At 39.1% G+C, this 17,737-nt stretch overlaps 1 protein-coding gene across 5 annotated transcripts in view; it reads left to right on the plus strand.

Annotated features, from left to right (window-relative positions):
• Positions 1–17,737, plus strand: part of LOC106058937 (adenylate cyclase type 9-like) — a 109,443-nt gene that overhangs the window by 66,283 nt on the left and 25,423 nt on the right. For all 5 annotated transcript variants that reach the window (XM_056037246.1, XM_056037248.1, XM_056037247.1 and 2 more), the window contains exon 3: positions 14,605–14,688. In XM_056037246.1, the coding sequence (XP_055893221.1) occupies positions 14,605–14,688 (84 nt within the window). The remainder of the gene's footprint in view (positions 1–14,604; positions 14,689–17,737) is intronic.

The following is a 17,737-nucleotide window of genomic DNA, read 5'->3' on the forward strand; positions in this document are numbered from 1 at the left end:
TATTAAGAACAAAAACTCAGTATAACTTTTTATTATGCACACAAATTCAACTTGAGATCTAGCTCTAATATTAACAAAATGAAAATGTTCTTTAGACAAAATCTTAACTCACTGCAAATACACGTTCTTGCGTCTCTGATTTTGTTTTCCCTCCACTTATATTACAAGTTGAATGACGCCAGACACTCCTATGATTGCATCATTCTACACTACCAAAAACAAATGCGCCCTCGCCTCGTCGTGAACATGGTAACACACGCACACACCCCATAGCTGGGGTGACAACTTCTTCATTGCAAACATTTTAGCTTCATAGATTCGTTAGTCCATTATTTACCATAAGTCCTCCACCCCTCCTTCCCTAGTTTTATTTTTTTTAGTATCCCCGCTTCTCTCCCCACCCCACCCCCCTGTCCGGAAGAAACAGTGTTAAAATCTGCTACAACGTCTTGTCAGTGGTTCCTTGGAATGAACTATTGGCTGTTTCTGAAAATTGATTTTTTTTCCCCGAGTAGATTTTCTTTTTCTTTTTTTTTTTCAAAGCTTTCTCTCCCCTAGTACTCTGTTACTGAGTCAAAAGTCGAAAGATTTGGTTCGTTCAAACGAGTGACTTTCTCTCCCCCAGTACTCTGTTACTGAGTCAAAAGTCGAAAGATTCGGTTCGTTCAAACGAGTGATTTTCTCTCCCCTAGTAATCTGTTACTGAGTCAAACATCGAAAGATTTGGTTCGTTCAAACGAGTGACTTTCTCTCCCCTAGTACTCTGTTACTGAGTCAAACGTCGAAAGATTCGATTCGTTCAAACGAGTGACTTTCTCTCCCCTAGTACTCTGTTACTGAGTCAAACGTCGAAAGATTCGATTCGGTCAAACGAGTGACTTTCTCTCCCCTAGTACTCTGTTACTGAGTCAAACGTCGAAAGATTCGATTCGTTCAAACGAGTGACTTTCTCTCCCCTAGTACTCTGTTACTGAGTCAAACGTCGAAAGATTCGATTCGTTCAAACGAGTGACTTTCTCTCCCCTAGTACTCTGTTACTGAGTCAAAAGTCGAAAGATTCGGTTCGTTCAAACGAGTGACTTTCTCTCCCCTAGTACTCTGTTACTGAGTCAAACGTCGAAAGATTCGATTCGTTCAAACGAGTGACTTTCTCTCCCCTAGTACTCTGTTACTGAGTCAAACGTCGAAAGATTCGATTCGTTCAAACGAGTGACTTTCTCTCCCCTAGTACTCTGTTACTGAGTCAAACGTCGAAAGATTCGATTCGTTCAAACGAGTGACTTTCTCTCCCCTAGTACTCTGTTACTGAGTCAAACGTCGAAAGATTCGATTCGTTCAAACGAGTGACTTTCTCTCCCCTAGTACTCTGTTACTGAGTCAAAAGTCGAAAGATTCGGTTCGTTCAAACGAGTGACTTTCTCTCCCCTAGTACTCTGTTACTGAGTCAAACGTCGAAAGATTCGATTCGTTCAAACGAGTGACTTTCTCTCCCCTAGTACTCTGTTACTGAGTCAAACGTCGAAAGATTCGATTCGTTCAAACGAGTGACTTTCTCTCCCCTAGTACTCTGTTACTGAGTCAAACGTCGAAAGATTCGATTCGTTCAAACGAGTGACTTTCTCTCCCCTAGTACTCTGTTACTGAGTCAAAAGTCGAAAGATTCGGTTCGTTCAAACGAGTGACTTTCATTCCGTTCCGAGTTGACCGAGAAACACACGTTGGACTCTTGCGATGAATACATCAGTTTGGAGAGCGGCCAGACGTCCACTATTGAAGTGACTATTGTATCATGTGGTCAAGGTACAACCGCGTTTAGGTGTGTAATACATTTTCTGTTCATATTTCATATGGTTTTGGGGCATTGTAATTACATAACGATCGCTAATTGAAATGAGCATTCTCTGCTTCGTATTGGAAATAATTAATGCACACATTATTAACTGAAAGAAAGATTTTAGAAAGATCAATACTCACATTGTGTACGTGAAGATTAAAATGTTGATAACTAGATTTTATCCTAACTACGTTGTTAATAATGAATAATAATGTACGCTCCCAGTAGGTCGCCAGAGATACAGTAATAATGTATGCTCCCAGTAGGTCGCCAGAGAGACAGTAATAATGTATGCTCCCAGTAGGTCGCCAGAAAGACAGTAATAATGTATGCTCCCAGTAGGTCGCCAGAAAGACAGTAATAATGTATGCTCCCAGTAGGTCGCCAGAAAGACAGTAATAACGCATGCTCCCAGTAGGTCGCCAGAAAGACAGTAATAATGTATGCTCCCAGTAGGTCGCCAGAAAGACAGTAATAATGTATGCTCCCAGTAGTTCGCCAGAAAGACAGTAATAATGTATGCTCCCAGTAGGTCGCCAGAAAGACAGTAATAACGCATGCTCCCAGTAGGTCGCCAGAGATATAGTAATAACGCATGTTCCCTGTAGGTCGCTGCATAGATAAAATAATATGTTCCCCCTAGGTCGCCAGAGATACAGTAATAATGTGTGTTCCCCTATGTCGCTGCATAGATAAAATAATATGTTCCCCCTAGGTCGCCAGAGATACAGTAATAATGTGTGTTCCCCTATGTCGCTGCATAGATAAAATAATATGTTCCCCCTAGGTCGCCAGAGATACAGTAATAATGTTTGTTCCCCTAGGTTGCTGCATAGATAAAATAATAATGTACTTTTCCAGTATGTCGCTGTAAAGACAGAATATTAATGTATTTTTTGTCTTCACTTTTCTCCCGTCTTCTATTAGAGAGACACCACTGAGCATCCCTACTGATTATACTTACATACCTTAGAAACAATAAATTGTCCATAACATCTGTTTGTTTACGTTGTCCCTAAGTGTTTTCTAGTTTTTATTTGGGCCTTGGTACTTTCCAGTTCATTTCGGGCCCTGGAGATTTTCCACTAGTGTACGCGTCTAGACAGCTCATTAGTTTCTTTTTATTTATTTTTTTACACACTGTATCAATAGGATATAATTATCTATGTGGTCCGGAACATAGAAAGGATGTTGAACTACATAATCTTTCAGGCGTGAGCTAAAAATAAATTTATTGGTTTTGGTTTTAAAACTGGTATTTGTAGAACTTAAGTGAATGTAGCACATTATTCTTATTAACACAAAAGGCCATAGGGCCAACAATTATCGGCGACCATTGATTCCATCACATATAAGTTCATTTTATTACTCAAGTCTACGGAGCCACCACAGTATATTTGCATTCACTGAAAACCTCTCATTTTTGAAAACCATATATATATATATCCGTTTTACCTTTTTTTCCCCCACCTCTGGTAGAGACGTTACTATCTTAGCTGTTTCAGCTCCCGACTTCTTTATTTAGCCCATTAACTGTCAGCTGTGTCCCGCGAACATACTTGAAATACAACGGGTCAAATTACGGGCCTTTGTAATGTCCAGCATACGATTTAAGAATAACGCTGGCATGGCTGTACGTATGATCGTCAAGTCTCATCGCCTGATGTAAGTACTAGCATAGCGTCTGTCCGGTCAAAGCGTCTGGCACTAGCCTCGAAATGTCAATGAATCGATACAGTGGCCATTGTTTATCGTTCATCTGACTGTACAGCACGTGAAATTATGGGCGTAAATGTCGTTAGTTACATTGGTGTCAGCAGTGAGGAAGAGAGTTTTTTTGTTTTTGTATTTTGTTTCTTTTTGGGAAATGTCTTACAATCAAGATGTCTTCCTGTATGTCTGTGTCTTTACGAGGATAGGTATCTTTGTTTCCAACAGAATGTCGTTAAGTTTCGTAACATTCATCCCACTAGTAGATGAAGACAAAATAATAATTAAAAATTTAAGGAGAAACGAAACAAACAAAAAAGTAAATCTTATAAAATTCCGTTATAGCTTTGTGCAGTGTTCGATTGAGGTGGACCAGATTTTTATAAATGCAAAATTTGAGTTTTTAAGCAATTGTATCCTTCATTGGATCAGATAATGTTTGCATGCTAATGTCGCCATAGGCTAGATCTGTGACTTGAGAGAGTTTTAGAACTTGATTGATTGATAGACTGTTCTCCATTCTTTTATGAAAGACGTTTAACTTTCAATCTTACGCTGAAGTCAATGGATTGAATAACTCAATGGATTGAATAAATCTTGTAAGACGAGAGCATTGTGTACTCATTGTTTATTCAAATAGAAACACTTTATCTTTTTGTTTCGTTCCTAAAATTAGTGATGTAACCTTCCCCCCCCCCTTTTTTTTTTCAGACCTTGCGATATGCAGGGCAGATAACTTAAAGGTCATCTGTTTCTATGACCGACAGTTAACGAGGGCGTCATATGGCCTGCAAAACGACCAATCGCCTTTCCTTTCCTAACTAATGTCAGGTACCCATTAAAACTTGTGCCCAAATACTATCAGTTACCCACTACAGTGGGAGCCCAACTAATGTCAGATACACATTAAAAATGGGTGGATTCAGTGGTGTCCTAAAAATCCGGAAGCTCAATATGCCTGCGTTCCCTGAGATTCCAACCTGAAACCCCTTTCGTAAGCCAAGCGCTTTACCACTCAGCCAGCACGCCCCCAAAGTTAGTGACATCACGTGATCTGTGCCCACGGCACGACATGGCCTAAATTGTGCCGATGTGCCTAAAATCAAAATCAACTGATCTGTGCCCTCTGCCGTTTCTCTTCAACGATCTCAGTTCTTCAATTCTGCTTTTACATGCCCTGATTTACCTGCCTAATTTCTTAGCGTAGGGCTTGCTGAGAAAACACAGAATAAAAAGTCTTGGCAGTGAAAGAGAACATTCAGACAGCAATGTAAGTTAGCTTTATAAACTAGCAACGTAAGATGGCATAATAAGATATCAATATATATTTTTGAATCATTTGTCAGTATAGTTAAGGCCAAGTGTTTGGTACAAAGAGGAAGTCCCTTCTACCTCACTTCCTGACCCAATAATTTTGACTCCTGTAGATTAGAAAAGTTGTACAAACATTGGCAAATAAAGATTAACTTTAAAGTGAAATCTATTTTATCTTCACTTATCGCGCTAGTGTTTAAACTCTGTGTCACCCTAGTGAATGTGATTTACAATAGAGTGTATGCTTTGTCTATCTGAAGTCTTTTGTCTGTGGATAGCTTTATGGATTTATCCCATTCTTCTAACCCTGCCATTGATATAGCCGCATGTATTAGTTGCTCTGAGATCACATTTGAAATCCAGAGCTCTGCAAACAACGGACCTGGTTTCTCACGTGTCTGTATGGAAATTGCTTTGAGTTGACCAGAGAGACTAAGGCCTCCAGCATCGATCTTACACACACACCCCCCACACACACACACACACACACTCCATCCAGCCCTCCCCCAGCTTGTCTGCAATTCAAATCAAACGTTAATTTTTAACAGATCACTATCGACTTCTTGGACATGGGGAAGTTTCCTTCATTCTTTTAGTCGACAAACGTGTGAGCTGGAGAGTTGGCAGCTTTTTTTCACAGGAAATCAACACTTTTGTCAGAATAGCCAGAGATTCTAAATTTTTGTCAGTTTGTTTCAGAATAGCCAGAGATTTTACAATTTTGTCAGTTTGTTTCAGAATAGCCAGAGATATTACACTTTTGTCAGTTTGTTTCAGAATAGCCAGAGAGTTTTATAGTTTTATTTTTTTAAACGGAAAGCATCCTCTTTATTGCTAAGCGTGTGCATTTCTATAGTTATGAATAAAGACTATGAATTAGATGTAGACAATGAGAAGACAAATGCTTCTGCAAGTGGGACAGAAAGTGCTCTTCTTCACTGAAAATAGAAATATCGAGATCGATGTTGAAATTTGTGTTGATTTTGTAGCAGCTGTGGCAGCCTATTACGTAGTACTTGGCTGTAAGAGTTTATAAGGCCGAATTTTGTCTTGGGGAGGACAATCAAGTGTTTTTAGCATTAATATTGAAACATATATAATTGAAATGTAACGCATATTTTAAGGTATAGACTATACACAGTAGCGATTCAAGCTTTTTTATTTATTTTTTTTGCTTGGGAAAGAAGCAAGCTACAACATCTGTTGTTCGGTTAGATGATCGACGCCAGTAGGCCATGTGACCAGCCATGCTTTAAGAAAGTATGTATCGAAAATGATCGATAAACGAAATTGTGTTATTGTCTGGCTCTATTACCGAGCATGGAGATGTGGGCGGGACGGCGGGTAAAAAGCTACCCCCCCCCCTCTCCGATCAGATTGACAATTTCGATCATATTGAAATGTTTGGGAGACTACATTTGGATCAGGAGGAAATGAAAGCTAATCTTCAAAGTTGGGGGAAACTAGTAGTTCTGGGTTACATCACCTCAGTTCTGGTCTAAGTAATGTATGGTCTGTCATTTTGGTGTCTGCTAGTCAAGAGAGGAACACTTGCTCAATCTGGCTAGTTTCCATCAAGCTTCTCTCAAACTGACCATTAACTCTATGATAGTGCCACTACCATTCGTCTCACCAAAACTGATTTTTTTTTTTCGTTTTTTGTTTTTGGAATCGAGCAGATTGTCCTCCCTTTCCTTTTTCAACTCTGTGTGTATTGGGAGGGGGAGGGGGTGTTGAGTTATCGCTCAATTGATTATTTGAATGGTTCATCTGTCTCGCGGCTCGTTGATTTCTCCCCAAGTGTCAGCCTTTGTTACATAGTCAAATCAAGGGATATAGTCAAGTCTGCTAATGGTTGGTCTAAGGTACTCTGTGTGTCTATTAGTCTGTTAGTGGTTTATCTAAAGTGCTCTTGGATTTTACTAGTACTGTTGGTACTATGGTACTCTGCCTGTGTGTTAGTGGTTTATCTTAGGTACTCTTCGAGTCTACTAGTCTATTATTGATTTATCCAAGGTACTCTGCAGTTTAATGGTATTTTTTTTAGTTGTTTCTATGTTTGTTTCCGTATTTTTTTTTTAGTTGTTTCGTATTTTTTAGCATTTCATGTGTCTCAAATAGTATATCAGTGTACTCTTGAATTAAAAATGATTGTAACTAGTCAATGGTGACAAAGTTTGTGGGTAAACAAAATTAAAAAAGTCGGATTTTAATGACGAAATGTTTCAACTCTTGATGCTACAGTAACGGCCTGAATGGTTGATTGCTTTGTCTCTATTTGGCTAGACCTGGTCTTATTGTTCCCGATATTAATAGGCATCCTTTTCTTGACATCATTAAAAAAAATGTGACATCTTTAAAGCTATGACTTACTAGGCATTATTTCTTCTCTGTAGAGTAATTTTTTTTGTTCAGTTTTTTCATGGTTTTTATAATTGATAGATATAAACCTTGCTATAAATCTGTTTCTTTTAAATCCAACTTGGTTGAATGGCTTCAGAAAGTTGGCATTGGGACATTGTTTGAGAGTTCCCATGTGTTTAGATGTGTTTAAAAGAAGACATGTTGCTCTGAATGACTGGTTGGGCATTACAAACAAAAACGTATTCAGCTCTGCGGACAAGTTAACTCTTTCTCTCCTAACTGACCATACCAACGTTGATTCCATCAGAACGTGTTAAATAATAACGGAGAGTTAAGTAGGCCTACTCGAACACACATTTTGAGTACTTTTTTTTTTCTTTTCATTTTGGTGATCAGTGATTTTCGGTGGTGCCCTTGACAATTGATTTGTATGTCAGTCTGGACTGGAACCAAGAAGGAAATGGCTTTGGGATTTATTTTTTTTAACCCCTTCTTTTTTTGTCAGTGTGTGTGTGTCTGTATATTCTATTTTATTTGGTTGATGTGTGTGTGTGTGTGCGTTGTGTATTCTCTGCTGATTCCCCTGACCGCCATGACAGTCCACGAGGGATCATGGGAAGGTGTGTCTTGGACCGGAGCGTGAGAAGAATTAATGGACTCTCCACAACGAAAAACAAAAAGCTTGACCAGTGGCCGGAAATGGCGGCTCATTCGTTTTTGTTTCAGCGCATTCTGTCCACTGTCGATTGTTTTTCCCTTCTTTTTGAAGCTATTTGTAGATCTGAATCCATGGTTCATGGTCTGGATAGAATAGACTGTCTAGGGGAGACTACTCTGCTGATTGTCTGACAAAATAAAACAACTTCCCGGAAATGGTTTTCTTTCTTTCCAGTGTTAGTGCACACTTTCCCCTTCATCAAATTTCCTTCATAAAGATTATTATTATTAGTAGTAGTATTTTATGTTAGAAACAAACGAGTAGTCCTTCTTGGCACTGCCAGGGTCGAGTTTCGTTAAAGAGAAACAAAATTCATTGTAGTCCCTTCATCAGTTTCCACAGACGAATTTTCTGGTGATGTGACAGGTCCGCAGTGGTACCGCCCTCTGACAGGCAACGAGAATGTTTCTAGGAATGTTAAGGGCTTTGAGGTATTTGTGAGGTCAGTTGTTATTATCCCCTCGGTTGATATAACAATGGGGTATATTGTTATTTTGGATAACTTCTATAAAGGCTTTATCTTCAAGCCTAGGTTCCCGATATTTCTTTTGTTTTTCCATTTCATACAAACATGGAGCAGGCTCGTGTCGCAAGAGAACATGTCAGACAAAGACCCGAGAGCGAAGAAGGCGCACTAGTCTAAAAAAAAAGGTTTTGAAAAGGCGTAACTTAATGTGCTCGTTGGATTGGGTGAAACATGTGGTTTGTCTGAGCTCAAAACCCGCTAAACCGTCACACGGCATAATCATAAATCTCTCTCCATCTATTACAGCTTAACAATCTAGACTTTCAAAATACTGTTGAATGTCGCTATTTAATAAAATCTGAGCATGAAAGTGTAAAGGACGTCATTCTGAGGTCATCTGGCATCATGACTTTCGTTCGCCATTTTTTATCAGAATTGTAACAGGATTTCAATGAAATTGGAAGCAGAAGTGAGATTCCAAGTAGAATTTTTTTTTCTTTTTTTTTCTCTCTGAATTCCCGCCTTCTGTCTTACTTCCCATGTCAGAAACAACAGTTACGTCCCTGGTTAAAAGAAACGGTCTCAGCTAATTGTCACACATTCTCTCTATGCACAAGGAACAAAATCCTTTTCCAATTGTCGATGACAATTGCCGAGCAGTTTATTCCTCTCTCCCTGTCCGTTGTGGACTCAAGGGTCATCCAGCGCATGTATGCCATTCAGTTCCTTGTCTTGAATTCAATCGATCCTAAGTTGGGATATCACCAATAACTTTTGAAGCCGTTTAAATTGCTGAACTAGCCAGAACAGGGGAAAGGGAAGTAACCGAACCAATCAATGTGACATTTTACTCTCCTTCGATAACCTTACGGGCGACAAGCGTTGACGTGAGACGTTACCTCGAGGTTGGAGTAGAAAGGGATCGATCTCTGTTCCATGGTCAGTGGGCGGAACCTGGACGTTGACAAGGACACAGTGCAAGATGGGAAAACTTGTCCGAGTTCTGATCTCTCTTGATAATGAGTGTTTTATGTTGTTTATGCTGTTTTGTCTGTCATTTCATTCCGGGACTGTTTAACATTGTCTAGCGTATCTATTACGTTTGGGACATTGTCACCAGAAGTTGACAAACTGTTGAAGTGATTTATTGGTGTGCTATATTTAAAGGCATTTAAAAATCGTTATCATTTTGACAGATTTTGACACTCGTGTGACAAAATGTTTAACTGCTATCTTGACGATATGGTTCGTAGCCCTGACCTGGTCAATTTTTTCAAACTTTTGTCACCCATATCTGTTGGAAGCTGAGAAATCTTCCATTTGATTAATATATGTATATGTTATATGTAGTATGTCAAATCCAAATTTAAACTTGAATCTACCAAACTAGATGCATTATGTCTGTTGATATTCGGTCGTTGGTTTGTAGCTCCAAACATCTAGTACAACTAAACTGTTGATGGTGTATTGTGTTCTTCAGGCTGAACGTAAATAAAACTTGAACAGACGTCTTTGGAAACAAAACTGGGTGTAACTTTCATTCACAAATATACACAGACTTTCAAGTTCTATGTAGTTGTATGTAGAACCCTACTGGAAACACACATGAAACAAACTAAATTGAAACAAGAGAGAATGCACTCGTCTCTCGCTTGTTTCCTCCTCTTCAACTTTGCACCCCCCTAGTTATAACCTTAACTACGACTGACCTCCCCGTGGCTACATCAGAATCTATTCAGCCCTCACCACTAAACCATCCGCCTAGCCTAACTCACTGTTACATCAGAAACACGCACACACTCCGTAGCGATGTCAAAGCTAAACTGACCTAACGAGATGCAAGACACCAAGTCCAAACTGACCTAACGAGATGCAAGACACCAAGTCCAAACTGGCCTAACGAGATGCAAGACACCAAGTCCAAACTGACCTAACGAGATGCAAGACACCAAGTCCAAACTGACCTAACGAGATGCAAGACACCAAGTCCAAACTGACCTAACGAGATGCAAGACACCAAGTCCAAACTGGCCTAACGAGATGCAAGACACCAAGTCCAAACTGACCTAACGAGATGCAAGACACCAAGTCCAAACTGACCTAACGAGATGCAAGACACCAAGTCCAAACTGGCCTAACGAGATGCAAGACACCAAGTCCAAACTGACCTAACGAGATGCAAGACACCAAGTCCAAACTGACCTAACGAGATGCAAGACACCAAGTCCAAACTGGCCTAACGAGATGCAAGACACCAAGTCCAAACTGACCTAACGAGATGCAAGACACCAAGTCCAAACTGACCTAACGAGATGCAAGACACCAAGTCCAAACTGACCTAACGAGATGCAAGACACCAAGTCCAAACTGACCTAACGAGATGCAAGACACCAAGTCCAAACTGGCCTAACGAGATGCAAGACACCAAGTCCAAACTGACCTAACGAGATGCAAGACACCAAGTCCAAACTGACCTAACGAGATGCAAGACACCAAGTCCAAACTGACCTAACGAGATGCAAGACACCAAGTCCAAACTGACCTAACGAGATGCAAGACACCAAGTCCAAACTGACCTAACGAGATGCAAGACACCAAGTCCAAACTGACCTAACGAGATGCAAGACACCAAGTCCAAACTGACCTAACGAGATGCAAGACACCAAGTCCAAACTGACCTAACGAGATGCAAGACACCAAGTCCAAACTGACCTAACGAGATGCAAGACACCAAGTCCAAACTGGCCTAACGAGATGCAAGACACCAAGTCCAAACTGACCTAACGAGATGCAAGACACCAAGTCCAAACTGGCCTAACGAGATGCAAGACACCAAGTCCAAACTGACCTAACGAGATGCAAGACACCAAGTCCAAACTGACCTAACGAGATGCAAGACACCAAGTCCAAACTGACCTAACGAGATGCAAGACACCAAGTCCAAACTGACCTAACGAGATGCAAGACACCAAGTCCAAACTGACCTAACGAGATGCAAGACACCAAGTCCAAACTGACCTAACGAGATGCAAGACACCAAGTCCAAACTGACCTAACGAGATGCAAGACACCAAGTCCAAACTGGCCTAACGAGATGCAAGACACCAAGTCCAAACTGACCTAACGAGATGCAAGACACCAAGTCCAAACTGACCTAACGAGATGCAAGACACCAAGTCCAAACTGACCTAACGAGATGCAAGACACCAAGTCCAAACTGGCCTAACGAGATGCAAGACACCAAGTCCAAACTGACCTAACGAGATGCAAGACACCAAGTCCAAACTGACCTAACGAGATGCAAGACACCAAGTCCAAACTGACCTAACGAGATGCAAGACACCAAGTCCAAACTGACCTAACGAGATGCAAGACACCAAGTCCAAACTGACCTAACGAGATGCAAGACACCAAGTCCAAACTGACCTAACGAGATGCAAGACACCAAGTCCAAACTGGCCGTACGCTTTATGTCAATTTTTGTTTTTGTTGTTTGCCATATCTTTCCCTAAACCCATGACGTCATAGCTGGTTATGGCATCGACCTATTGACATCTTGACATCTAGACTAATTGACATCTGTAATTCCATACAAATTGTCACAGCTTGAAACTAAGATATCAGAATGATGTGTGAACACATCCCCCCCCCCAAAACAACAAAAGTTGTCTGTCTCAGTCTCATTGTCTCTGCCTGCGGTAAACACACACACACTTCAATGGTAAGGAAAAGGGTTTCCTGGGGTGCGGGTCCCGGAGACGACAAAGTGGATTAAAGAATCCTTTTGAAGCTTGTCCCAGTGAAGTGAGTTTTCCTGTTTCCAGACTGTCCCACTGTGACGTCTTACACTGGCTTCCCGTTAGTAGAACGTCACCCTTTGACCCCACGTGACTGACGGTAGTGTGACGTCACTTTTTACAGTTTTGTTTGGCCCTGGTCCTCTGTCCACCAGAAAGAAGCCCACACTGTATTAGACGGGTTCAATGCTTATACAATAGATTGAACTGCAGAGACTGATTTCTACCTTTTACTTTAGACGCCCCCCCCCCCGTTTTACAACGCTTATCAAAGCACTCTGTATGTTTCTTGTATGTTTCTTGTATGTTTGGATTTTTGCAATCGATTTTTCGGCCACTTCTACTCATTCAATAGTCATCAAATTTTGCATACAAGCTCATTTTCGATGACAACGCACGAATCAATAAAAAAAAATCAAGCAATTAGCTACTCAATAAGTCGTTATTCATTAAGTTTGTTTTTATATAGAAAATATACTAATGTAAAGGAATATCAGTCTTGGGTGGTATGTAAATAATAACACTGTGTGAATTCTCTTGGCACATAGTAAGGCCTAAGTGTGACCTACAGACGTTCAGTGTTTAGGTCACAAAACTTCTATTTCTTTGTTTGATTAGCAGTAGTGGTTCAAAATGGTTGCACAAAACACAACTCTTGAAGAAAACGTTTTATTGATAAAGTATTGTGTTGTTGTTGTTTTATTTTTTGCTTCCTGACAACATTTACAGCGTACCTCAAATTCTCATGCGACGTACTCTCTTGGAGTGAAGGATAGGCCGGTGAAGTCTTTAATGTCATCCTTCTTTCTCTTCTGTAAGTTCATAAACTATCACTTCCTCTTCCATAGAAACAAGTTGGCTAGGATTGTTGGTGCTAAGTACAAACTCCCTAGTAACAAGTTGGCTAGGATTGTTGGTGCTAAGTACAAACTCCCTAGAAACAAGTTGGCTAGGATTGTTGGTGCTAAGTACAAACTCCCTTGAAACAAGTTGGCTAGGATTGTTGGTGCTAAGTACAAACTCACCGGAAACAAGGAAGACGTCAGACGAGACTGTTTCTCCTGCTATTCTTTGATGTCTTGGTTCTAGTGTCCGAAGTGTTCGTCTTGCATTGTCACCTGCAGTAGTGTCACGGTTATACGACACTGACTTATTCAAATAGTACTGTAAATCTAATCTATATCGAAATATTGATGATCTCTGTATGAATGCTCTTTTTTTTAAAAAAATTCTGCACTAGTGAGATTTGGTATCTAATAACTTATTGATAGTGTGTAGTGTCAATTAGAGCCTTTATGATATTCTGATCTCCCTGGATCTTGATCAATTTGTCAAGGTGAGATTCTCATTTGCTTATAGCTAAGCAAACATTTATAAAGCAACTGACTTGAACTGTCAAGAGGAAATCTAGTTGGTGCTGTCAAAGTATATGTATAGACAGAATTGAACTTTGGTAGAGTATAATGTACAAAATGTGTGTCTGGACCCTTAAAAGTTTGGTAAAGAGATCCTCAAATCCCTACGAACACTAGTCTTTGAAGGGTACGACTGATCAATGTAGAACCGTCGTCACCTTTTTGTTAAGTCTGAAGATGAAATTTAGAATAAAGCTTATCTCAACATCATTTTGTAGGAGCGTTATATAGTTGCATTGTACGGAACTTAAAATAGGCAACTTGTAGTATGTTATTATATTGTTTGAAGACAGTGTATATGGTAGTGTATTGTTTGAAGACATGTGTATATGGCAGTGTAGTTTGAAGACATGTGTATATGGTAGTGTATAGTTTGAAGACATGTGTATATGGTAGTGTATAGTTTGAAGACATGTGTATATGGTAGTGTATAGTTTGAAGACATGTGTATATGGTAGTGTATAGTTTGAAGACATGTGTATATGGTAGTGTATTGTTTGAAGACATGTGTATATGGTAGTGTATTGTTTGAAGATATGTGTATATGGCAGTGTATTGTTTGAAGACAGTGTATATATGGCAGTGTATTGTTTGAAGACATGTATATATGGTAGAGTATTGTTTGAAGACATGTATATATGGCAGTGTATAGTTTGAAGACATGTGTATATGGCAGTGTATAGTTTGAAGACATGTATATATGGTAGTGTATAGTTTGAAGACATGTGTATATGGTAGTGTATAGTTTGAAGACATGTATATATGGTAGTGTATTGTTTGAAGACATGTATATATGGTAGTGTATAGTTTGAAGACAGTGTATATGGCAGTGTATTGTTTGAAGACATGTATATATGGTAGTGTATTGTTTGAAGACATATATATATGGTAGTGTATAGTTTGAAGACAGTGCCTATGGTAGTGTATTGTTCAAAAAGCCTGCACATAGTCCTGTAACTTAACTAGTCCATTGTTTCTCACTTCAGATATGCGAGGGAGAAAAGAACTGATAGAACACTATGACCCTGCCATGTCCAGCTTTACCATCAAACACAGGGAGGAGACACGCAGTGAGTGACTACATGGTGTACCGTCTGGGTTTATAGCCCCAGTATTGAGTTTCGTTCCCACATTTTGTTCTGTCTTTCTTTATTATTTCTTTCGTCTGAGACAACTTCCTGCTTTTTTTTTTTTAATAAGAAAAAAAAAGGGGCAACAACTGGTTGCGAGATCTTAATGATTACCTTGCTAGCTTAAGAGGATTCCTTTGTCTGACATGTATGACACGTGATCAATAGAGCCCCCATAAACTGGTCATCTGATATTCAATCAAGATTTTGTCGGGAGTCTTCCCTAGAACTAGAGAAAGTAAGAATTCACAGCTAGCACAGCAGCTTGGGATTGTAACCCTCCCCGGACTCCCAGAGAGATGCTTTGTAGTTAGATATGTAGATCTATCTTCTGTCATTGTAATTAGATGTCTATATTACGGTATATCTTCTGGCTTTGTATTGTCTTGAACAGAAATACTGGAGACAGTTAGGCTGTGTAAGAAGGGTCTTATAAGACTTTGATAACTTGAACCTTATTAACCCTAGATTGTAATGAACTCGATTTATTCTAGTTGATTGCAGGTGAAAAGATTTGAAATCATGCCCCTCCCTGCCCATTGACTGGGTAAGACTTTATTGTCATGGACTCTATCAGTGTGCTCTATTTCACCTGGCAGTCCACGTAGGTCACATCAAAGTGACACATTAATGTCCCCCAGGTGGTGTTAATGATAATATGCACTGTACAAAATATGTCACCTTGCTTTCTATAAAGCATTGACTTTCTTTTCAAGAAGTTGGAAATAGGAAAAAACGAACACACACACACAAAATTGTGTCCTTGAACTGTTGAATACAGAAATAAATGCAATATAAATAAAACGATATATATTTACTAGTAGTGCAACAAAACAAGATTGAACATGTACACAAATCTGTCCAGTGTCTTGGTTTCATTGGCAACATGTTTAGTTTGGAGTATTTGATCATTATTATTTTGTATTGGCATTTTTTTATTGCTTTAAATCTGCATTTTAATTTTAAAATAAGTTTCAAATTGTGTATTTTGAAATCAAACTTTTCATGCAAACAAAACCACTCCTTTTATAATCTAGATTTAAATTTATTTAGGAAAACTAGCAAAATATTAAAACACTATTACATGTGTATCATAGAATACGCCGCTATTTTGCAGGGCCGGCCTTAGGTGACCGCAGTGGGCTCCGCACCTATGCGACCACAGTGGGCCCCGCACTTTCATAGGACCCGCGCTAATTCTAGGTGTATAAATTAAATTAAACCATTGTAAAACTTATAACAGATTTCCCGCGGCCTCCTGTCGATTTACAAGCAGCTCCTGAAAATCGCCCGAAATTGCAAAATATACGAAAAAGTCCTGGAAATATCCGGAAATTATTAAAATATTTAGAAAACTCATACGAATCCCCTGAAATATATAGACAATAATTGTCATTTTGGGGTGTCATTCAATAAGGAAAATTCCAATATACGCGCGATAAAAAACGACATTATCCCGTAATTTTGGAATCTGTTAAAAGAAGCTTCTCGCGCCTCAGACTAATGAAGAATTACTTTAGTTCAACAATTCTCGTAGATAGATGGAGATATATCTATGGTGTTACTATTGAGCGTGATCTATGTAGGAAATAAAATTTTCATGATACACTGTGTGACTTCGCTACACGCAAGACTCGTAAAGTTCGTGGGATAATTCTATCCGCAGAAATAAAAGAGTGATCTTTCCTTTACTTCTTCTTCTCGTCCAAACTCTTGAGCGAAGAAGAGAATTATATATATAGATTATATGCATTCTTTATAAACAAAACTTATGTAAGGGAAAAATAGTAAAATCACTGCCATACTTACATTAATACTACAGGAATAAGGTCCCCTTTTCTATATTTATATAAAACAAAATAAATTACTTACCACTAGTTGATTAATTATTGTCATCGACTTTGAATAATTGTGCACAATTTCAACTTAGTCCGAGAATGGACAGGCGTGGAAAAAACTTACAAAACGGGACTAAACGTCACATATACAGCCACTTCTCTCAATACCAAGCAAAATAATTACCAATAATTAATTAACAAATTGGTTAATTTTTTTTATATTTAGTTTTGTTTTGTTAGATACAATAAATAATTGTGTAAAGTAAAAACTTGATCCGAGAATGGGTGTGGGCGAAATAATGTGTAAAAATAAATTGTGCCAGACAGACAGAGAGTTGATGTAAGCTTTGTAAAAATACCCGCAGCCTTTAGTTTTTAGTCGCAAACATTCATCGTCATAATCTCTCTGCAAACACCAAATGTATCCATTACATGTCTCCCTTTGTTAACTACACCATTACATGTCTCCCTTTGTTAACTACACCATTACATGTCTCCCTTTGTTAACTACACCATTACATGTCTCCCTTTGTTTACAATGTTGGTAAACGTCACACTATGCCATCAATGCTAGTACATGTTTCACTTTGTCACCAATGCTAGTACATGTTTCACTTTGTCACCAATGCTAGTACATGTTTCACTTTGTCATCAATGCTAGTACATGTTTCACTTTGTCACCAATGCTAGTACATGTTTCACTTTGTCACCAATGCTAGTACATGTTTCACTTTGTCACCAATACTAGTACATGTTTCACTTTGTCACCAATGCTAGTACATGTCTCACTTTGTCACCAATGCTAGTACATGTCTCACTTTGTCATCAATGCTAGTACATGTTTCACTTTGTCATCAATGCTAGTACATGTTTCACTTTGTCACCAATGCTAGTACATGTTTCACTTTGTCACCAATGCTAGTACATGTTTCACTTTGTCACCAATACTAGTACATGTTTCACTTTGTCACCAATGCTAGTACATGTTTCACTTTGTCACCAATGCTAGTACATGTCTCACTTTGTCACCAATGCTAGTACATGTTTCACTTTGTCACCAATGCTAGTACATGTTTCACTTTGTCACCAATGCTAGTACATGTTTCACTTTGTCACCAATGCTAGTACATGTCTCACTTTGTCACCAATGC

Source organism: Biomphalaria glabrata, chromosome 8 (assembly GCF_947242115.1).
Source record: "Biomphalaria glabrata chromosome 8, xgBioGlab47.1, whole genome shotgun sequence".
NCBI classification, from domain to species: domain Eukaryota; kingdom Metazoa; phylum Mollusca; class Gastropoda; family Planorbidae; genus Biomphalaria; species Biomphalaria glabrata.